General features: G+C 48.9%; 1 protein-coding gene across 1 annotated transcript in view; it reads right to left on the bottom strand.

The window, feature by feature from the left end:
• Nucleotides 1-23,271, bottom strand: part of COL27A1 (collagen type XXVII alpha 1 chain) — a 164,097-nt gene that overhangs the window by 18,867 nt on the left and 121,959 nt on the right. The window contains exons 34-41 of the mRNA XM_009286879.1: nt 22,620-22,673; nt 20,941-20,994; nt 20,091-20,144; nt 18,482-18,589; nt 4,273-4,326; nt 4,044-4,151; nt 2,504-2,557; nt 2,138-2,191 (exon numbers count right to left, since the gene is read on the bottom strand). Of these exons, the coding sequence (XP_009285154.1) occupies nt 2,138-2,191; nt 2,504-2,557; nt 4,044-4,151; nt 4,273-4,326; nt 18,482-18,589; nt 20,091-20,144; nt 20,941-20,994; nt 22,620-22,673 (540 nt within the window). The remainder of the gene's footprint in view (nt 1-2,137; nt 2,192-2,503; nt 2,558-4,043; nt 4,152-4,272; nt 4,327-18,481; nt 18,590-20,090; nt 20,145-20,940; nt 20,995-22,619; nt 22,674-23,271) is intronic.

The raw sequence follows: 23,271 nt of genomic DNA, 5'->3' as shown, positions 1-23,271 counted from the left end.
TGCTGCAGGAAACAGTGCTGGAGGCTCAGCACGCGATGCTGTGCTCTCCTCGTTCAGCTGGAGCTGCTCCCCAGCAAGGTGCCAGCAGGCCCGCTGACCTTCCAGGAGGACGTGAGTGAGATCCGGCTGTCAATGGTCATTAACAGATCTGACTGTTCTCAGCAGGATGCATTAGATGCTTTGGTGTCTTTGTCAGGCTTCAGCTTGAATACTTGCATGCAGAATTCATTTTGTCATCAGTGGTCCTGTGCTCTGATGACACAAGATCTGTGCTATCTCTGAGGGAGTGCTCTTCTAGTGTCCATTTGCAGAAGAATATGTTGTTGGTGAAGGGGAGAGTGCTTCACTGAGCACTTCAGACTAATAATTTGGGGACTATTTACTACTGAAACGATGGGAGCTTTCAAGAAGATGGCAACTTTAAATATTTTAAAATAAAACAACAACCGCAATTTGAACAACAGAGATACATATCTGCACATCTCTTACTCCTTCTGCTGTAAGCCCAATGGCTGATCTTGCTTTTGGTAGTCACGACTCACAACTTTTTGCCAGGATGCTCAAGTTTCAACAGTGTGACTGTGAGAAACCCTTGGCCAGGCTCTCATCTGACAATGTGCTTGGTCGCGAGCTCTCGCATTATTATCCTGGGCTGGTTGTGCTTCGTTAACACTTGCCACTTCCTGCAGGGCCACTCAGCAGAATACACCTGAGGAGGAATGCTGAAGTCTGGAAGAGCAAGAGGTGCAGCTTGGGAAGTGGATGGGGCAGCATTAGAAAGGCTAGGGGTGGAGAGGAAATTCAGCAAGGCAGTGATGGAGATGTGGAGCAGCAGGAACATCACCAGCTGTTCCTCCACGGGTGTGTTTCAGCAGCAAGAAATGAGAGGAAAAAGCAGCATGACCATTGTTCATCCCCAAAGCAAAATTTCTGAGGCATGTGAATATAATATCTTAGTGGAACACAACAGTTCGCCCTGCCCCACTGACTCCTGGCCACCAGCACGGAGATTCACTGCTGCACAAGGAGTCTCCAGGCAGAGCACAGAGAGCGGCGTGACCAGGGTGTCCTGACACCCAGGAGCCTGAGCTGAAAGGACACATTCAAAGCCCCAGCAAAGACAAGCCCTTGGGATCTCTGTCTCACAAACTCTTTTTATAAGCAATGAAGCTCCTGCTTGCACACGTACAGCTGCAATCACACCTGTGTGCAGAGGGAAAGCCGAAAGCTCTCTCGGCGATGGGGAGTGGAAAATGAGACAAAAGAGTTCACGCATCTTTCCTCTTCATGGGGACCCCACGACTGACCAGTCCCAGTTACCATCACTTCCCTTCCCACACCGAGGGAGGGAGCATCGCTGCCGCTACTGAAGGCACGTGAGGGGCTCCAGCGGCATTGCGAGTACAGCCAACGCCAGCTGGGCCGTCCTCGGAGCGCGGAGCAGCCAGCTCCGCCGACAGGAAACCATTAAAGCGTGAGTCACTTCTCCAGCCTGAACTGGTTACGGCCGTGCTGACTCAGCAAAAGGGGAAAAACACAAGGGGAAAGCTGCCGTGGAAAGAGGGCTCTGACTCAGGCCAGCTGCGGTGAGGGGGCTTGTCGAGGGGTGGGAGGGCATGAGCGAGGTAAGGGGGTGGCAGGCGATGAGGAAAACGGAGCAAGGGCAATGGAGAGGAGACCAGTTCTGCCTCGCTTACAACATGCTACCGGCTGATTTAGGCGCAGATGGGCAGCTTGCTGAAGATCAGCAATTTTGTGCAGGGTGTTACTCTGACTTGATCACAGAAAGCTACTAGTCTGATTTTTTTTGGCTTGGGAATTGAGCAGAATTTCTGCAGATGCAGGAAAAATGTGTCCCCAGAACACATGCCGGCTGGCTCAGCCACCGGTGCAAGGGCACGTGGTATCTGGAAAGCATGTGCCGGTGGCACGGGTGTCCCGGCACTAACGTGCAGAAGTAAAGCTGCAGCAGGAGTTATGTAGGTGCCCGTGCTGTAGAGGAGGCAACTCTGCCTCTGCCGCAGGTAGAGGAGGAGAGCGCAGATGCATGGATGTTATGGCAGAAGGGCAATCGTCTCTACATCAGCTCAGCTTCCATGCCAACGGAAGACGAGATGGCTAAACTCTGCAAACTTACCTTTTCCCCCTTTGGCCCTGGTGGTCCAATTGGCCCTGGTGGTCCTGCATGTCCCTGTGGAGAGCAGACAGCGTGTGAGGAGACAAGAAAGAGCTGTTTGACTGAAGGTCTTCCCTGGTTTCCTGCCAGCTCTCGCAAGCCCTGTGTTGTGCATCCCAGCTTCGGAGGGACACATGGGTCATGGCAGAGATGGACCAAATGCATCTGGACAAGTCGTGATGGTGCAAATGGAGACTAGAGAAAGAACTAAACTGAACTCAAGATCAGAAATAAATCATAGTTTAAGAATGATTTCGCATCCTGGAGTGGAAGTTTTGTTGCATTTGAGAACAGATAAAAGCTGGAGGATGAAAATAAAATCCTTACCTGGTAACCCTTTAAGCCAGGTTCCCCTTGAGCACCCATCCTTCCTGGAGCACCCTGGAGAGGCAAGCACAGAAAGCACCATGAGAGTAGCCCGTGGGTATTACCCCACAAGAAGGGGATGCACTGGGCTATGCAAAGCAAAGCTCAGCACCACATGGGAGTGCGGCCACCCGTTCTCCTGGCCACCGGTGAGCTTTGCTGCAGCCATCTGAAATGCTCTTGCTTGGCTTTAACCTCCTACACGTGGAGACTGATGCTAGGAGTCCATTCTATGTCTTTGCCAGCCTGTAGCAATAGGTTCCCCACCTCATTTAGATTTGCTACCAGAAACGGCTGCATAGTGTGTGCTCTTCATCTGCCCTTCTGGACGTCTTTATATCCAAATTAGCTTTGTGCTAGGAAGTCCACCAGTGAGACCATTCTCATGCATGACCTCATCCTAAACTGTTGGAAGGAAACCTTTCAGTGTGGGTTCTGAGGCCAAGAAAGGAGTTTTCTGGGTTGTCATGAGGGCACCGCAAGAGCTGTTTATTGCATCTTTAGCAGACTGAACAAAAGGGTTTAAATCAGATCATCAGATTAAAGTGAATTGCAAACTTTCCATATAATCCCATTTACCGTGGAAGAAAGCCCTTTCCACAAGACAGAATGTTCAATCCAATAGACTGCTGCTCAGATGTTGCTTTGCTTCCCTGTGAAATAATCCATGGAGGCTTCGCCAAAGAACATGAAAGGAGGATATATGGGGAAGCCATAATTTTTAGTGCAGGAAAACACTATCAGCGAAACCGTTACTCCATCACTCATTTGCTACTGTTCTGAAACATCACCGCGATTCTCGGTTCATAAATAACTCCTGCTTTTTCACTAAGTTCTACCAAATACAGTGCAAGAAGTTTCCTTACCAGCCTGCAATGCATGAGGAGGTACTTATTACTTACTGCTGCTGTCCCAATGCATTTATCATCTCATGTGCCTAAAGCAAATTAACTTTCTTCCCTCTCCGCCATACTATTGTTGTTCTCTCTGAAAGCCTCATCTTCAGTCCTCAACTGAAACCCTTTCCCATGCTATATTTCTTCTTGCTGCAAGTGTTTTAGATAAGTAGATCAAGAGTGGGTGTAGAAACAGGGCAGAAGTCCAAGGCAGAGTTCCTTACAACAACACAGTTTGACTTGGAAGCAGCTCTTGCCATGAGTGTGCAGTCTCAAAGGAAAAGATCTTAGCAAAAAATAGCTTATCAGCTTACTCCCTTCTCAAGAAAAATCTCCAATATTTCAGCCCATCTGGGGAGCTGTGAAGAACCGCCATGATGCAACGTGAGCTGGGTTCACGGGGCACCAACACAGCCACCACTATGGAGTCTCTCCTGTGCTGCTCAGAGCAAGCGTTAAGCTGTTTTGGTCAATTAAACCCATGTAACATCATTTCACTTTCTGTGCTCTGAAGCCTCTGTTGGGCTCTCTGCTTCATTCAGGCCTGTGCCCGCCACTGCTAGTCACGTTTCTGTGTGTTCAACCATTTGCAGAGCTCTTCTCACCATAGGTCCCAGGGTACCTCGGGATCCTTTAGGGCCTTGGTTCCCCTTCGGCCCCTCCTTCCCTGGAGATCCTGTCTCGCCGAGCTGCCCCTGGTAGCCCTTGCTGCCCTGCAGAACAAAAGCACTGACATTAATGTAGGGCAAAACTGCTTCTACAGATAAATATCAAAGATGAGCAAAGAAAGGGAGATCCAGAGCAGGAGATGTTATCAACAGGAGATGCTCCTACCTTCTGGCCAGGCTTGCCCTTTTCCCCTTGTTTTCCTGGTTTCCCTTCTGGTCCCTAGGAGAGCAAAAAAAGCCGTTGGAATGGGAAAGCAAAGAAGTCCCATCCCAACCAGCCACTCCCAGGCCACTTCCCTGGTACACTCAACCCTGACAGCATCCTCACCCATCCTATCCTACCCCCACGGGAGCCAACAAGGAGGCGAGTAAGTCATGCAGGTAAGGCCACGATTCACAGGTACTACAGCCGGAGTATGGCTGAGTTTGTTCTTGAGCTGCTCCAACACATGGAGGAGAAGGAAACCTCATTGCTTAAAGGTGGAAAGATCTCTGTGCCCAGGTGACTATAGGCCAACATGGCTGAAAGGTGGTATTTTTCATCTTCAGATCACATGTCAAAGACAGGCGGGTGATGGAAAACCGCCATCTGATGTGTCCATCTGTCCTCGAGGATGCAAAAGAGGGATCTCAGAAGTGCTCCTTGAAGACAGCACCCACTGAACTGAAACATGGTACCTGCCCAGCCACTGCTACAGAAAGGGCTGAAATGTGGAAAACACATTTACCCTGGCCCCTACAAAATGGTCTGCAGACAGAGCTGCCATCTGTGCACCGCTGCTTTACAAACAGAGTTGTATCTTTCACCATCAACTATCAATACTTTTTATATAGTTTTAGGATACTGGCAGTGGAACCATTGCCTCTGCAACAATTCTCCTTATTTTTACCTGGTAAAAACAGGCAGTGGTTTCATTTTCTACCTACCTGCCATGCACAGCTTTCTGCTCACAGTCCAAAACCTTCCCTCTATTTGTATTATTATTACTGCAACACACGGAACACAGAAATCACAATATACTGATCAGGCACCTAGAAACGGAGTGGGATGCAAAACTTCAGGTGCGAGCCACAGCAATGAGAGACAGAAACGCTGGCCTGCTCTGTGCACCTAGCATGGGTGCCTCACAGGCAGCAGAACCTGCCGCCCCTCCTTGCATGCACACAGCAGAAATTAGCTGTGATGAGCAACTAAGTATAGCGCACTCTCCTTAGGGAGCCCAGGGAGTTCATTTTTTCAGTGTTTGACCCTGTTGGCTGCAAGGCAGACAACATATTTTGGATTTGACAGAAAGAAGCAAAAGTATCATTGAAGAAAATAACTCATGCTTTTTGGCAATTGCGACAAACTTTTCAACAGCATCTACACACCAGCACGGCATCTCTCCCTCTGCTCTCCCGCCTCCCAGTTAAGAAGGTATAATTTTCACCACCGTTGATGTTGCAGTCTCAGCTGAACAAAAGCAACTTCTAAAGCTAGCTGTATCGGAGGGTTTTCACTCTGATCTGAAACACGGGCCTCATAAATGCCTGCTCTTAACACAAAGGAGCAATTCAGACTTATTATAGCCCTGAAGAATTGTGCCAGTTCTTCACTTCCCCAAAGGGAATAGCTCCATTTTACCTAAGTCAAACATTTCAAGAGCCCACCTTGCCAACACTATTAGAGCTTCACAAAGGCCAGGTCCCTTCTGAGGAGTACACGAATCCCATTCTGTTGTCTCTTCCACACTGATCGGGGGTTTTGTTTGCTATTTTTTACTTCCACTTTCCAAGAGATCACTTTTGGAATTATTTTCCCACAGACACTGAGCAGCCGCAATACACGATGAATTGTGGGTGCCAAGCCTCCAGCGTCACCCACGTGATTTACACTTTTGACAGGAGTACAGAGAAATCCTCACTAATGAAAGCACCAGCTTGGGAAATGGCCATCCCCAACCAGCTCTGCAGCTAGCTCACCACGGGACCTGGTACCAGGTCCCTCAACTTCCCCACGTATCGGTTGTGATGTGTGTAGCGAAGTAGCAATAACGCTCGCAGACCCTGTTCTGCAGCGATACCGTCATGCTTAGTGGCTTGAAAATTTGGAGAGTGAATAGTGGAATCATTCACAAAAGTTTACTGTCAGAACAAGACGTGAATGAATAAAGACAGAACTGGGATTTCTAATTAGTTGCATAGTGTTTTTCCATCAGTCTCCCTGGACTGTGCACTAAGATCTTTTGGAAGCACAGGCAATAGATGCTTCTTGCAAATGGGAGAAAGCCTGTTTTAAGCTAAATCTGTTCCTGGCCCCAGTGATGGCCAAGCCCTTGATCTTCTCCAGCAGAGTCATTTTACACACTCAGATGTGCTCCTGAATTGCTGTGCTGTAACAGCTCTTGAAACAAATACTTCCACGTTACGGTTCCATCCCCAGGATGAGGATGCATTACACTGTCTGTAAAAAATGCAGACACCAGTGCATTGATGAGATTTACCCTTTTCTCATTGTGCAGGGCAGATGGACCCCATTCACAGGGGAGGTCACGAGGATCTCACAGCTACTTCAGAAGAGTTTGAAGTACAGCCTGGTTCCCCCCACCTGGATACGTCTCCCATGGAAGCAATGACTGAAACTTGCTTCTACCCTGCACTGGGAAATGTCTTTGCTTTTTGAGAAGACAGGTTCAGGTCTTAAATCTTCCCATCTGAGAAACAAAATTTCCACACTGCTCCTAAAATCTGCCAGCATTCAAGTTCATGCTTGTACCCGTAATCATGAAGTACAGATATAGGCTTAGGTCATCTGGGAGAGCGAAAAAACCAAAACATAAACCCAGCTTTGACAGTCCAAGCCCTGCTCACAAAAATAAACTTAATCCACAGAAGACTGTGCCATGTTCAAACAGGGTCTCAACTTCCTCTGGGTTCCTTCAGCTCATCTTTCCCTGTTGGTGGAGTCCGAACACAGGTATGGGCTCCAACAAACTCCCTGTACTGGCTTTTCCCCTTATAACGCATTGGCCTCATTGAGCAGGGATGTCCCTCTACTCCAGAAGGCTCTCTGGGTCCCCCAGCTGGGGTGCGGCTCCTTCTTCATTGCTGGAGAAAAAAAAATTGGCAGCATCTCCAACTCTTGTCAGTGATAGTGAGACCAGCTGTCACTCAGAAAACTCTCTTCCTTTGAGCCTCCCTCACTGTTGTTAGGTCTCGTCTGCCGGTTAAAAGCTTTTCTGGTATAAATAAATGGGTCAAACCGTGCTGCTGACACCATCAGCAGAGACATGGCTTGGATCTTGCAGCCTGAGTGACCTCCTCGAACGGAGTAAGCTCTATCAGCAAAGGATATTTCTGTGCTCTACCAGCACACTTTCTAGGACTTTGGCCAGCAGAGCTCTGCTGGTGAGTGGGAAGCCTACCATATGTCTGATTTTCCTGGATGTGCTTTCTCCAACTGCGCAGGAATTTTGCCCAGATGAATTTAGAGGCAGTTCAACACTTGTCTGGGGTTCCCAGATATGCGATATGTCTACTTGTGATGTTCCAGATGTGGTTGCTGTTTGTTGCAATCCCAGACGTTCACAGGGCACATACACAGTGGTTTGCACAGTTCCCAGAAATCACCGCACTGTCACATGCCAGACATTACACAGGCAATAACAAGCCCAGCAACAACTTTGGTAGCCTTCAAAAAAGGTCAGATCCTTTTTCTCTCCATTCTTCTGACTCATCTGTCCAGGGATGGAAAAATCAGGGCCAGAACGGGGTGGGGTGGGGGGGAGGGGAGAAAAAAGGATAAAAATAAAATTCAGTGAGATTGTAACTTCATCCAGGGTCTCCAAAGTACATCAGGAATCTAGCATCTTTTGGTACCTCTTTCACTGCAATGTGGAGTTTCTAAGGTTTCTAGGGTTCCCACTCTCTTTAGCAGAGACAGCAATGAGGGGCAGAAAATGTACAAAAGCCTATACATAAGAATAATTAATTTCAAGTTCTTTTTGCTGGATTCAAATCAGTTGGATTAGTGTGCCAAGGCACTAAACACTTGATATTTTTATTCTCGGCATTTGTACACATTTTGTTGTATGCTTTGGGTTACCAGCTCACTGAGAAAACAATCTTCTTTCCAAGCTTCTTCTGTGAGCGGGATTATTTTTAAATGGTGATTTCTCTTTATATACTGCACTCTTCACTAAAGAAGCATATCAGTACCTCCAGAAGATGATGGTATTTGTGAGCAGGGACAGTGGAAAGCAGCCGTTTTACAAAGTCACATGCCTTCAGGTATGCCAAAATACCCAAGGAAAGCAGAAAAATTATCATCTTAGATCTATCATGTTTAAAATTTCATTGCCAGCTTCAGTAAGGACCCAATTTTATAATTTTTTTTAGTATGGCTTTAGATATTCCCCTAAGTCAAAAGTTGGGTGGTTTATTTTCCGATGCAAATTGATTAGTTTTTAAGGAAGAAAGAGGCTTTCAGCTGCTGATGGCCTTGGCAGCAAAGTCAGGTCTCTTGCATGGCACAGCAGTAACGTTAATTGGGAGCAAATAGATGAGCAGCCCAGCTTTAAATTCTTGAGACACCAACAGTTGAAATCTATGTTACGACAGCAACATCCAGAAAAACAAAATAAGGAAGTTGATTGAACTGCAGAGAGATATGCCCCAAATGGAGCCAAACAACAAACAGTGTTAAAATCCACACCCAAATTTCCCCCACATTCAGTGATGCTCTGATAAATGCACTAGATCGGGGGAAGTGGTTACCGAGACGTGACTCAATGTCCTGGTTTGACTCAAGGGGAACTGTGGCTCTTGGCACTTCAGGGGATAGATATGTTTCTGCTTTGCTTGCAGACTTACAGCACAGCACAGGAGGGAAGCTCTACAAGGGCATAGTACTGACGAGATAGCTTCCCAAAGCCTATCTCAGGCAGGTTCAGGATTACTCAGGACTGTTGTGGAACAGGAGCATATTTTCAAATTTTTTTTGGTGTCATTGAGTGGAGGTCTGAGGTCAGTCCTCCCCACCAAAAATGAGGCAGGAAGAAACAGAACCACCAGAATAAGTAAAGAAAAGAAAGTGCCAATGGTGATGGGAAAAAGAAATGGTGATAGTTTGAGGCACTGGACGTAGAAAGGGCAGAAAAGCTAAAGCAGCAATAAAGGTAGGAAGCATGAAACATAGGATGACCATGCCCATATTGTTCAGGGCCCAGCCAGCAAGCTCATTTAAAGGGAAATGAAAAAGCCCCATATCATTTCCTACTGCTCAGCAATATCTCCATATGAGAACCTCTACTTAATAAACTTTGATCGAGAGAAGCCTCCCCCCATGGAGGACAGTTCACAAGCGCTCAGGAAATTAGTGGGATTATCGGGGCCGGGCATTTGAAGACATAAATGTTTCGGATTTATAAGAAACACATTTCATAATCACTCTGCCTAGCAGTAGTTTGGAAGAGGAGGAGACAGGGCAGCAGCTCCTGAATGAGTATGGGGAAAGAAGAAAGACTCAACTGTTCTCGAGAAGAAAGACCTGATTGTACTGTGAGGTTCAGAGGGCTTCAGTGGGATCACTGGGAAGTAATGGGCTCTTGGCCTGCTACTGGAAACCCGAGTGGTGAGTGCAGGTAGAGCTGGCTGGCTGAATTCAAAGAAAAAGCGAGATGGGGAAATCCTATAAAAAGATCTCGGATGGAAAGACTACAGCTAGCGTCCCTATGACTTTCCTTTCAGCTGAGTTCCTCAGCTTCAGTTGTGGAATCCAAACCGAAATCTCGTATCCCAAACTCTCTGCTTTAGCGCAAATTCTTATCTGCATGCAGATGTTGCTCTGAAATATGCCACTTCTGGTTTTGTGGATGAGGAGGTCTATTTAACTTGGTTTTTCTAAGCAGTCACAGTGTAAGGCAGCAAAGAGAATCATGTACAGAGCAGTACTGTGTGCTCTGAGCTGGTCTGGTTTGGTCCGATAGCCCCGAACTGCCACTAATTTGTTGTTTCTGGGAAAATCCCATTTTCTCCCCTCTTTGCCTCTATTTCCTCATCTCTAAGGAAGCACAGGAGACAAAAGTGCCATCAAAAGGCTTGATGGGTGGGTGGGAAGTGCAGGAAAAGTGCAAGCCCTCATCCCCACTGAGCTGTGAAGCTTTCATACACGATGACACCAAAATGCTCCAAAGAATTAGCCGGTGTTGGAAGCTGGCAAGTGGGAAGAAAGGAATAGACAGAGCACTTGGGCAGTATAACTCCGATTTACACTAACGAGCACTACTTGTGCTCTTTTTTTCCTCCCCCAAACACTAAGAGTTAATATCTTCCTTTTGAAGGACACAGATGCCCTGGGGTTGTGGAAGAGGAGGGGAATGAAATCCTCTCTTGCAATAAGGAGGAGAATCTTGGAGTAACTGCACAAAAAGTGCGTCTCCTTCGTCTGAGTCAGGAAAGAAACCATGCCAAGTCAATGGGATTTATTTCAAACTCTGGCTCATTTCGACTCCTATTAACTCTAAACGAAGACCAGCTGGGATCAGCCTGCCTTCCCGAGCAGCAGAGAGACCAGGCAGAGCTGGCCGACTCACTGCAAGGGCGAATGGCCCCTCGGCTGCAGGAGAGCAACCTCGCTCTCTGCAAGCAGCGGTTCCCCGGGGATTGGGAGAGCTCTGTGATTCCCTGCGGGATTCCCAGGGCTCACAGGCAACCCTGGTCCACTCCAAAGGTTTCAATGAATCTGGTGGGCTGAGTCACAGATACCAGAATAGCAGACAAGGGGGAACCCCCCCCCCCCCAATAAAATCTCCCAAACAACAAAATCCAGCATGTACCTCTCCGTAAAATGGGACGTTTAGACTTCCACAGAAGAGGCTGAACCTGGGGCCATCAGCTATGCACTGATTATTAAAGCAAAAGAAGGAGAAGCTGATTGCAGCTAAGGTAAGAGTTGCCCAGGGATGACAACGTTGCTTCTAGAAGGGGAAGGAGAGAGACCTGTGGACTGCAGCTATGCGGAGAGGCACTTGCCCTGACCCTTGCTCTCACCCTATTCAAAGCAAAGAGTTTAAGCGTGTTTGGCTACATTCCTGAGCAACTTTATTCGCCTTTGATTTTTGATGCAAGGCAAATACCTGCTTATGGCTTTGCTGGATATTGGTCCGTATGAGTTATGATACTCCAAGGCTGTTACACAATGATGCACCATGGCCAAGTGCAAGCATCGTCAGCTACAGAAATTGGACTCCAGTATAGGAACTGGCCCTGCTGATGTACCAGCTACTGGAAAGGACAAGCTGTAGGGCAGGAAAAGTATGTCCTGTTGTGTCCCCTCCTCCCGTGTGGAAGGGGTAGCTGTGGCTTGGGATGTGGGTCATGCAGAAGCCCAGGAGACATTCAGCTCTGTAGCAAAGGACCCGTGCCCCTTGGACGAACACAGCTGTCTCAGGAAACATCTACTGAGATGTGTCTGGCCCGTGGGCCAATACAGCCCGTACCGAGCCACTGCACAGGGCACAGGAGAGGGGCTGGGGAGCTCCCGGTCCCCCTCTGCCTCTGCCACTGACCGACCTCCTGCATGTTCCCGGCCAAGTCACTTTGTGCCTCTACTGCTAACGCGTTATTCAAGGGCAAGATTAGGAGTAACAATACTCATTTCCTAGATTAAGGGCGTGAGGAGCTCGCTGTTACCACTGACACACTGCCGGGGCTGTCACAGCCCTCCCCGGCACACTGAACCCAGTATTCTCCATTCCTTCCATTGCTCAGTTGGAGGGTAACCCCACGCCCTCCAGTTGAGGGAGTTTAAGAAACTTCTTTCAAGTAAGAGCTCTACAGACAGCTGATAGACCAGTGCACAAAACCCAGCTGTTCCAGGAAACAACAGCTCAGCACATTATCAAAAAAAGCATAGATTCCTGCATGGACAGCAGAGATTAAAACCAGAAGTGACTCCAGGATTGTCCTTCGGCAGCCTCAGTGTTTTCAGGGAGCTGAATGCCATGTAAGTGATGTGACGCTGCCAGCTGTCGCTGAGCTCATGTGTTCAGAGTGAATGGCTGGATTCAGTGACAGCAGAGCAAGGCGCTTTGTTGCAGAAAATCTTTGAATCATGTTTTCAGTGGCAGGAAACAGAAAAGAACAAAGAGCAAAAAACCACTCTGGGACAAATTCTGCTGTAAGTGATGTTTGGACAACTTTCTTATAATAAGAGAGCAGTGTGTCGGATGAGAATGAGCTCCTGCTCCACCCTGGCATTACAGAGCCCAGAAACCAGCCCCATCTCAGCTGTGACCATAGTGCGCCGTTTCTGGAGCGACTCTGCTAGCTCAGAGCAGAAGGTCCATCCTGGCCAGCAAGTCCTCCTTCCACTTCAGGACTGTAGCCTGTAGATGATGGAGAAACAAGAACATGATGGGAAGGATGCTGTCCTCAGGACACCACCCAACGTTGCGTGTGGAGTTGCTGCCGCTCTGGGGAGCGACGTGGCTGAGACCACAGCCCTGTTCACCCAGCGCTCTGTACTGGGCTGGATAGTGGCTTTATCCTTTTCAAAGCACTGTGAGTTCTGTCAAAAAACCTTCTCAGGTCTCCACCCCATCCCAGCTCTGTCACTCTACCTTCTTGGAGACCAAACAAAAGGACTTTGGACCTTGTTGCATCAGAGCAAAAGGACCTACCAGCCCTTAGAGCTCTTTTGGTCTGCTGGTGCACATCTGCACCGTGCAGCAGGGCCGGCACAGGCAGCCAGATCTTCTCTGATGTAATTGTTTATGGCGATTTATACCATTGGAGCATCTGGCTCAAAGCTTTCCGAGTCCTGACGTGGCTTGAATGACACTGCAGATAGGATTTCAGGTTAAAAAGGAAGTGGAAAAAGAAAAGAACTCGGCTCCCAGTTTTGCTGAACAACGAGGGATTTTCTTGTTTCAGAGCATGTTGTATTTCATTACCTACAGGCTCTCCAATTGCTTTCCTGGAACTGTAAAAACCTCGCTATCAGATGTCTGCCTTGTATGACAACCAGCACATTATGAAAACCACAGTGCACAGCTACGGACAGCAGCTGGAAACCCACCACCTCCCTCCTGCCAACTGGCTTGGGCCTTTCGCACAGCCACCGGCGGATCGGTTGTCCTCCGAGGGAATGGCTGAAATGCTGTATTTTCTGTAGGTGGAGAGGAGAAGCAACAAAGAGGAGCTCTTTTGGGGGTTTTACTCTCAGGGACCACTTGCCCGTGTCCAGGTTGATTGTTGCATACCAGTGACTTCAATCTTTAATTCTTATCATCCTCTGTTGTGAAAAGCAGGATTGACTGGCAGCTGGATCCTTTGTAAATGTACATTACTCTCCAACAATGTTGTTCGGATATTGCAGGCTCCATGGCACTATCCCCTCATACAATGACAGGTTGGCAAATTAGCTTTTTATTTTGGCAAACTACACCGTGACACTTGCACTGCTGATGGACGCCTTGCCAGGCTTCGACAGGCCATTGTATCTTCCAGTCTCCCCACAAACTGCAGAGACATATCCTTGTCCTGCCTTGCCTGTACAGAAAGTCTGGATCTCCAGCGGACAACTCCTGCTGCTGCTCGCTGCACTGCTGACCCCAGGATCTGCGTCTCCAGCCAGTCTCTCTGAATGGACATGCCCAAACAGTCCCTGGAGCTCTGTAAGGGGAAGAGGTTTTCAGCTCTTTGCTGCTCGAATGAGCCAACCAGAGGTCAAATGGCCAAGTCCCGAAGAGAGTCAAGATCAAGTGAAGGCAACAAGTTGGTATTAGAAGAAGATGGAAACCACTGGGAGGAGATAATATGCAAGACAGTAGCTCAGGAAAGGTGCACATCTCTGATGCAATTTTTGAAATCTCAAGTGGATCTTGCACTCAGCTATGTGCTAGTGTTTCAGGTGCTCTGATTTCTCTCATGACCAGGGGGATAACTGGCCCATCCCTCTGCTGAGCAGGAACTGGAATTGAACGGAGCAGTGTGAACTTGGACAAAATGACCAAAAGATAGAGGATACTCGCATATCTCAGCTCCAGCTGCCTCAAGTCCTGCCAGCCACAGCTGTGAGACTCATGGACCATATCAGTTGCCAGGTTTGTTTGCTGAAATCCACTGGCTTTGAAACATGTACAAACTACCCCTGGAGACTCGGCTGGGGCCTCCCTGCTGCTTTTGTTTGAGATTTAAAACCACAGTGGAAACCGGTTTTCAGATATGTTAATACTGGAAATGGCTGAGCCAAGTTAAAGCTAACGATCTTTGAAAAATGTTTCTTGAGCACCAGGGGAGGTTTGGTTGTGCTCCATTGGTAATGTTCTATCAGCATCGGAACGGCTTTCTGGAAATAGAACCTTGCTCAGTAAAGCCAGACTTGTCCCTGCTGTAGGGATCAATCGCCAGATGAACGTCGCTCTTCTGCATGACCCAGAAGGGCAGCACAGACCCTTTATGCTTCCTCCAGCTTTAGCACCTGTGAAGGTACTCCAGTACATCCCTTCATCTGCCATCTCCCAGGGAGCTCTACGGCTGTGCAGACCGAAGAACTGCCAACCTCTTTCCAACCCTTGCGCTGGCCCATCACCACGTGGTGTGTAACCTTGTTCGTGCCCTGCCAAGCTCCCCAGCTTCCACCTGCTCTGCGGCTACACGGGGCACTGCCAGCACCAGGCCTTTGCCCCAGGCCAGTATGTGCAAACTGGGCTGAAAATGTACCAGCAATAAAGGCAGATCATTTCAGAGCAATCAGGCGCCTCATTTCCTACATCTGTCAAGAGGACACTTGATAGTGAAGTGTCACGTTCCTCTAGACATAAGCAAAATAGAGATTAAGACTAAACATGTCCTTGGAGTTAAGGAAAAACCTACAAGAAGTAGTGTAGCTGCAGGGACTTGTGATGAAAAGGGTTTTTCCAGAGGCCGTCGCTGTTTCTGGAAGGCATGTCTCCATGGGTCCCCTCTAGTGCCGAGGCAGAGGGCAACACAGGGCCAAGCCAAAGTGTAGGGGAAGCTTGTCTCTATGTCCACAACTGCAGATGGGCATCAGCTTCCTCAAGCTAATATGAATCTCTTCCAGAAGCAGAAGATGAGCTACACGCTCCCAGATGAAGGTCAGTTTGTTGGCACAGGTAACTAGACCCTTGTGTGTGTCTCTCCCACACAGAAGCATTAACATCTCCCCTGTCCTCTTTGTAGATGACCAGGATATCTCAACAATATTGGAGGAGAAGCAAACATCTCCAGCCCACGGAAAAGACAGTGGATCCAGGCAAGAAGGCAGTGAAGCATGGATGTAAGGACTCCTGGGTGTCATGCCAGGAGAGACCAAATGAAGATGCAATAGCTAAAGACGAAGTTCTCTTTAAAACCATCTAAACTGAGTATTGGACAGCGTAACACTATCACATCAGATGTATTAAAACCATATGCAACATACGTAATGTGCAAACACACAGTATCTGCAGCACACCCAAACCCAACATGCCTCCTCCCTGTGGTGCAAGTGCCTCCACACCTTCCCCAGGCAATTTCCATGCCACCCTACAAATCCTGGACAGGAGTTTGTCACCGTGCAACCTTGGCATTTGCCTTTGGGTGAATACCTTCAGGATTTTTCCCTGACAAGATTTTGTTATCTTTGTCCAGCAGCCTTAAAAACCTCTGTCCATTGTACACGTTTGTGGTGGGCTGTGCCTGTGGTGGCTTTTGTGGCACGTCTTGCAGAGGATGGGTTGACTTTATATTCCAGCTTCCAATCCTCAGTTGAAAAGGAGGGGGTTGCAGTTACCTCTAGCGGTTTGCATCTCTGAGCTGTAAACTTTATCGTGGCAGAAGTCTAAGGAAGATCCCGCTAATATTTGTACATTTTCTCCATGGGAAGGTAGGATAAAAGTCTCAAAGAAAAAAAATGGGAAGAGAAAAATTATTTGTACTTCTGTCAGAGGACTTCCATCTTTAAGTTACCTCAGTGAGTACAGGAACACCTGTGTGTATATATATATGTGTATATATATATTAGGTAACGGCCAGGCGTTTGGCAGAGGAGGCAGTGCTATCTGGAGCCTATGCAGGTCTCTGAAAGTCTGCTTGAGTTTAGACATAAGGATATACAAAGAAGCATATGAAAATAGTAGATAGAAATATAGCACTCTGCGGTAAAAAAAACAAAAGGGAGTGATTATGAGCAGGAATCTTGGCTCTATTGACTTTTTTTTTTGAAATAAAACAGAAAATGGCATCATGTTCCCAGGGACATGCTGGCAAACAGCAGGGACGGAGTCTGAGAGAATCTATATTTTATACTCTATAACTTAATATGGCTGTTGCATTATTTTAGTATTTTTATTGGTTCTTAAAACATGCACAATATAAACACGTGAACCAGCCAGAAATACAGCACATGGAGGGCCGGGCGCTGAGGGCGGCTGTCCAGCCATGCCAGCCTGCAGCTGGGAGGGAGCTGGGATATTGGGGACCACCCCTCGCCTGTGGTATGGTCCCAATCCCGCAAAGAGCTCCCTGTGGGTACAGGGGGCCGTGGCCAGGGATGGCCTTATTTGGGGCAGGACTACAGGCCTATTCTGCACATTTATGGTGCTGCACTGCAGTATTAAGCCAATGTTTCCACTTTCTAGTTGAGTCAGTGCTCAAATCCCAACCTCAGCCCAAAAATAACACAAGTCCAGCCCCTTTGCTGCTTCCATCCCCTCACACCCTTCTCCCTGCCCTCCTTTTAGCCAGCCACAAAGTCACCAAATGGAAAACCAACACACTTCAACATCAAGCATCCACCCAGCGCTCAGAGGTACCTGCCTGCCCTGCTGCCTCCCACCCACCCCGGGCAGGGATTTCAGAGCTGCCGTCAAACTTGGTCAAACTTGGTCTACTCGTTCCTTCTGACATGCCGGGGCTGCTCGCATGCCTCCTGGAGACGCGTGGGGTGGGAGCCGGCGTGTTCTCCGGCTGCACAAGCAGCAAGACTTGTGCTATGGGTGAGCACGGCCGCTCCAGCCAGGCTGGCTGCATCCGACTCGACCGGGCTATTGCTTCACAGAAAGAGCCTTGTGAGTCCATGCTTCCTACAGCTTTGACCCATAACAATAATTACAATGAATAAATCATGTTGTCAAGCCGATAAACTCCACGTTTCAAGCAGAAGGGCCTGACTTGGCTTGCAGAGCAGCCCACTGGGCAGAGCTATCCTCCATCTGGCACCACTGAACAAGCTCCAGGCCAGACCCTGCCCGACTCCTCTGGCCCCGCAGCTCCCATCTCAGAGCCAGAATCACACTTTTTCTTTCTATGAAAAGAGCTGAGATCAGACCTCCAAGCAAACCAGACATGCCTAGGATATTCATTGAGGATTCAGGAATAACTCCCTGCTAATTTCTTCTATTTATTTTCTATATTTAAGGGGGGAACCTTAGAAGGGAAAAACAGAAGTAAGCAAGTAATCATCAAACAGAAGCAAGAGAGGGCTGGTACATGTCAGAAAGCTGGCCGTTTCCAAACTCCAGGCCAAGACCAGCTGTGACAGCCAGGGGAAACTCAGCTCCTCGCAGCCCTCTGTACATCCCTCTCTAATACCCTGCGACGTGGTCCATTTTACAGATGCGGTAGAGAGGCACAGCAAGGCTACACAACCTGTCCCAAAGTCTACACAAAGCCTGTGGCAGACCACAGAAGTGATCCACATCTCAAGTATGCATCCCAATTAAAAGCCCAAACCTTCTCCTGGATGTAGTTTTTCGTAAAAAAATAACATACTTTATGACAACGCTTGCAACACGTCATATCTCGGATAACCTCCTGCCCTAAGCAGTGTCCTGGTTCACTGCCTGCATCTGCCTCTCAATCTGCCCCCACCCAGGTGTTTTGCTGCAACATGGCATGCCCTGTTACAGTAGTATTAATGGCTACACTAATTACTGTCCGTGTCAAAAAAAAGAAAAAAAGAAAAAAGAAAAAGCCTATTTATTTCTTGCTAGGGTTTAAATGAAATCCAGCCTCCCAGACACAAGACTGCAAACTTTCTTTTGTCCTCTTCAGAAGAGCTGGCTTGCCTTTTGCGTCCCAGAGCTCGCACTGCACCTCTGGGCTCACGCTGCAGCCATCGGGAAGGTTAAAGTCATCTTGCACGCAGGGATTTAGACAAGAGCACGCAGCACTCTGCTGATCCTTTTGGGGCTAGATGCAACTGCTGATTTGGAAACCAGAGTGCAGGTGGCCCTACGGAGAGTGCAGGAGCTGTGTTGGGCCAATACCCATACCCCGGCGATCTGACATACACACAGGGCTGCCCGTGCAGCTCGGGGAGGAGAGCACTAGTTCCTACGGGAAAACCACGGACCAGCTGGGGGGGGAGCGGGCTGGCTTGGCAGACTCACTCGGACACCTGTGATGCCGGGATATCCAGGAGGCCCTTCTTTTCCCTTCAGTCCTTCATTGCCTTTTTCTCCTTTCTCTCCTTCCAGGCCTTGCTCTCCTTTGTCTCCCTGTGGAAGAGAGGAGGGTGGGAGCTTTTCATACCCACACAACACACGGGTCACTGTACATGGCTCTTGCAAGGAAAAAACCCACCACATAATTAATATTTCAGGAGTCTGAGAGGAAGAGAGCCTGCAAGCAAAAGGATGAATGAGGATGAGTCATAATACACTTGACATTTAAAAAATGAGCAAAACCAGGTTTCTTTTTTTATAAACTCTCTTGGCTGGAGGAGAAGGAACTCCCCCATTACACAGGGTAATTTGAATCCCTTTGCTTCTCCTGCAATAAGGCCTGAACCTCCCACGTGAATGAGACAGGCAGACAAGATCTGAAAGTCTCCCTTGCCTCACCCAGAAGCCCTGAGCTCGGGATGCTGAAAGACTTTTAATAGGACGGGTTTGTCTGGAGCGGCCGCTTGGCTCTCGCTGCCAAATGGGAATCAGCCCAGGGCTCAAATAAACACTGTGAAACAGTGTCATCTTGCCCCTGTGAAGGATTTGTGGTCCGAGCAGTAGGTATCATGTCAAATCATCGTTCTTCTAATTGATGGCACAAAATTTTATGGAGACAATTAAAAAGGCCAATTCTGTACTGACAGCAGCACCTACACTTGTGCAACCAACCAGCCTTGACAAAGTTGTTCTCCACTTGCAGCTGCATTAGAGCACAACAATATCTCTTCTGGTTAAACAAATGCTCCTGCAGTGAGCAGTGGCTCTTCTACTGTCCAGAGACACGTTCAGGTTGAAAAGATCTGGTTTGGGTCAAGAGCTCTTGGGGACAGTTAGCAGTGGCAAGAGAATATAGAAGTCTTGACTGTCTTTAAGGAGGAGTCTTTTGGTCCAACATTCAGAGATAATCAGAAATAGAGACACATGGCAAATAGTTTAACTAGAACGAAGCAATAAACTGCATTGTTGTGGGACCGGCTGCTTTTTCTTTCCATGGAACAAAACTGTTGGCCTGTTTGGAAAGGCCGGCTGTGCAGGGACAGAAATCAGAGTCCTGTTCCAAAGGCAAGGTAGCAAACTCACAGCAGCTAGATAAAAAGCACAGTGCAAGCCCTGAGCAAGCACCTGGGGCTTTGCCAAGAGGAAGGGGATCTGGTTTCTTTACTTGCAAACAATGTTCTGGTCAGTGGTGCAGGGGAGATTGATGGACAATTCTTGATTTTCCCTGCCAGGCCCAGGAATTCCTGATTAGTTGGAAATTTAATCTGTAAAAACTCAAATAAAACAGACAAATTGTTGGAAACTAGATTTTGAAGAAGTTGACCTTTTTGGAGATCTGATCAGATGCCAAAAATGTGGGTAGAGGAGTGAAACAGGAGGAGTCCGTTATGTGTGCTTGCAGAAAAAAAAAATCCTCGGAGGGAGCAGGGCAGAGGCGTATTGCACAGAGAACCCAATAACTCCCTTGGCTGCAACCTGCCCCTGGGAACCACGGGGGCCTGAGCGCACGGAGATGTGTGTGAGAGCTGAAACATGCCACAAGAGTGAGGTTTACCTTGACACCGTCCGGCCCGGGTGGCCCGCTGTCCCCTTCCAGCCCCAATTCTCCCTGCAAGACAGAAGTGACCAAACATAAGGCTGTGCCCAAACATGGGTTTTTTTCCCATGCTTTCGGCAGCTGACTCATGGCAGCAAGTTGGGCTGCAGCGACAGGAGCCCAGCCCTGCTCTTTGACATGTGTCCTATCTCATACCCTAATGCTGAACAAACTCCTCCTGGAGCAAGAGCAGGAATTCAGCCTCTTGCTTTATTCTGAGCCACAGTTTCCCCTCCACGGACCCCACTGCTGGCCTGCGGGAAGACCTCTTGCCCTGTGTTGAAAAGGGGTCTCAGTCTGTATTCATTTAACCTGAGGCTTCCCCATCCTGCTCCAACAACTGACCTTAGTCCTGAGAAGGGACAAGAGCCACTGCTGGCTTCAATCCATGCATTCATCCCATCCCTGGCTCCCTCCCACGTGTGCATAGTGTAGCCAGTGTTTCCCTGCTTAATGCCCGCCTTCTGCTCCAGCATCTCCCTGCCCCGTGCGGACTGCGCCCTCCTGGCTGTGCTCGCCAGGGAACAGGACGGGTCTGTTCCCACACTGCCCCTTTCATACGCGAGGTTGTCACAGCACTTTGCAAAGCGGCACTGTAGCATCGGAGAGGCTCATGTAAGCTGGTGAGCTCAAGCTGACAGGCTCTGCGAGGAAGGTGTTTCCACCACCCGCAGAAGAAACAAGGGCCGTAGGAGTTTCGGGATGCCCAGAACAGGGTCTGTATGCCCAGGCTGTAGATGAACAGGGTACAGAGCCTCTGGGGAACTGGTACAGCAGAGAAGTCCTACCAGAAGGTGACCGTACTTACTCTTTGGCCAACGAGGCCTTGCTCTCCAGGGACTCCCAACTGGCCAGGATCACCCTACAAAGAAGGAACCACAGACACGGAGACAAGCTGTTTACCAACAGCGAGTGAGCATGAAGCACTTCCCACCGCACCCCTCATTTTGACTTTTTGTTTCCTTCTCCTGCACAAACACCTTCACTTCAGTTTGTAAGGGGGTACAAAGGACAGGTTGGCATCACCAGCGCCTCTGCTCACGGAGGGCCAGTGCACACCTCGCAGGCTCTGTTGCAATGATGTCCAACAGGACAGGCGTCCAGGAGTGGTTTGTGCTGCCTGCAGCTGCAGAGCCAGAAAATATTCCCTTGGCATGGCCCTTTGGCAGGAAAAGCAGCAATGCTGGGTGCAGCACAGCGCTGCGGCAGACACAGCCGGAGCGAGGGAGAAGAAAGCTGGTAGCTCTTTGAGCCCCAGCATGACTGAGGAGGGTGGAGAAGAACCTGAATCTTTGATGGCACCAAAACGAACGAACTGAAGGTGCCTGGAGCTGGCAAACAGATGGATCTTGGCGACAGGCTGCGAGGTTGCACTGGGGGTACAATGGCCACAGGGCAGCTACCTCCCATGTGTGCCCATCCAAGCTAACTGCTTTGCAAGGAAGAGAGCTCAGGAAATGCAGAGGCAGAAGGAGAAAAAGCAGCGAACTGGTGTGCAAGCAATGACTGCCCAGAGCAACCCCAGCCTGTCCCAGCAGCTCCCAGCTTCGGAGAAGGAGCGGCTCGGGACTCTCTCTGACTCCCCAGCAAGGACCTGTTGCACTGACAGCGGGTAAAGGGGTGTTTGTGCAAATCATTGTGTCCTGTTCCCGAGGAGGGCAGCCAGGAGCACGGGAGCTGAAACACTCGTGCAGTATCAGGACGCCAAAGACACAGTAGCTCCAGTGAAGTGTCAGAAGATTTGCCAAGGAAAACATGGCAAAGGATGGGGCTGGGGGTGGGGAGTGAAGAACAGCAAAGAGGAAATTGCATTTAATCCCCACGTAGAGTCTGTTTAAAAGCTCTCCACACAGGAGCGAACCTTCACACCAAGCGGAAAGGGGGTTAGGATAAAATAAAAACCCCTCTGAGCTGCTCAGCACAGGGATCTTATTCAAACAAAGAGATGGTTTTTATAGGCCTTTCCACGTGGACAAGAAGGTGCATTCATGGCGCTAGAGCAAAGCACCCTTCCCCCATAACCATTAGAGGAGTTCAGTCCCCACAGAGCTAAGGCTTGGAAACTGTGGCAGGACCTTGTCTGAGGGTATTTTTAAGTTTGGGACCTTCCTAAGACTCTTCTTGTTTCAAATTAGAAGCTGCCTGGATCTCTGGGTCTTGAGGAGTCCCTTCTCCATTCAGATTTTGGATCTGCAGAAGAGTTGAGCTTCATTTCCAAGGCCCTTCACAGCTCTTGAGGCAGAAGACCCCTGGGACAGTGCTTCTCCCCAGCACCGACAGCCTCCCCCTCGGGATGGGGCTCAGGAATTTGTAACCAAGGGCTTAAAGTTAACCTGATTTTATCTTTTAAACTTTATCTTTTGTTGAATATGCCGTCTGCTTTGGCTGCTGGAGGGTGAATCTGCAATGTTACCCAGTCCTGCAGGAGCAGAAGTTGCTGTTATCCCCCTGGTCTGACAGAGAATTTGCACTAAGGGTTTTTCTTACCTTCATGCCAGGTTCACCTGCGAGGCCAGGTTGTCCCATTGAGCCAGGCGGTCCCTGGAAAAAAGAAAGATAATGAAAAAACCCATTGTAACCAAGTAGAAAGCAAGATCAAAGACATAATTCCTTTAGCAGAGCCCTCCTGGGACAGCGGAGCCCTGGCTGCAATGTAATTACCTCCCCGGAGCTGGCTCAGGGTACGCAGCATCAAAGAGGCCCAGTACCCCCTCGTGCCTGGTTCCTGGGAGGGCTCTGCTCGTCTCTCACGCCTCCCCTCTCCCCAGCCCTGCGGCAGCCCCCCAGCCTCCTCTGCCAAGCATCTCTCTCTAACTCCTTCCAACCCCTCTGCTTTCTAAGGTTACTAACCACGCCGTGGAGCAGCACTGGAACTAGTTAGGAAAGAAGGGAAAAGGTCCAGAATTAGACTTGAAAGCCCTTCACAAGGGTCCAGCAGGTTGGCTGATACAGCGGATAACAAAAATGCTCAGCTGTGCTCTTGCTCCCTGCTCACTGCTTCCTGCAACCACGCTTCTCCGTTACCGCTGGCACGAGCACATTCTCCACGCCACCGCTCTCGTTTCAGTTAGGTTTAAGCGTTAACGCAGCCGTAGGGTTTGCACATGCAGTGAATTGCCAGATTAGCCCTGACATCCAT

Source organism: Aptenodytes forsteri, unplaced genomic scaffold (assembly GCF_000699145.1).
Source record: "Aptenodytes forsteri isolate BGI_AS27 unplaced genomic scaffold, ASM69914v1 Scaffold136, whole genome shotgun sequence".
Classification (NCBI taxonomy): domain Eukaryota; kingdom Metazoa; phylum Chordata; class Aves; order Sphenisciformes; family Spheniscidae; genus Aptenodytes; species Aptenodytes forsteri.
Note: the sequence above shows the minus strand (reverse complement) of the source record. Positions and strands in the feature narration are given on the sequence as shown.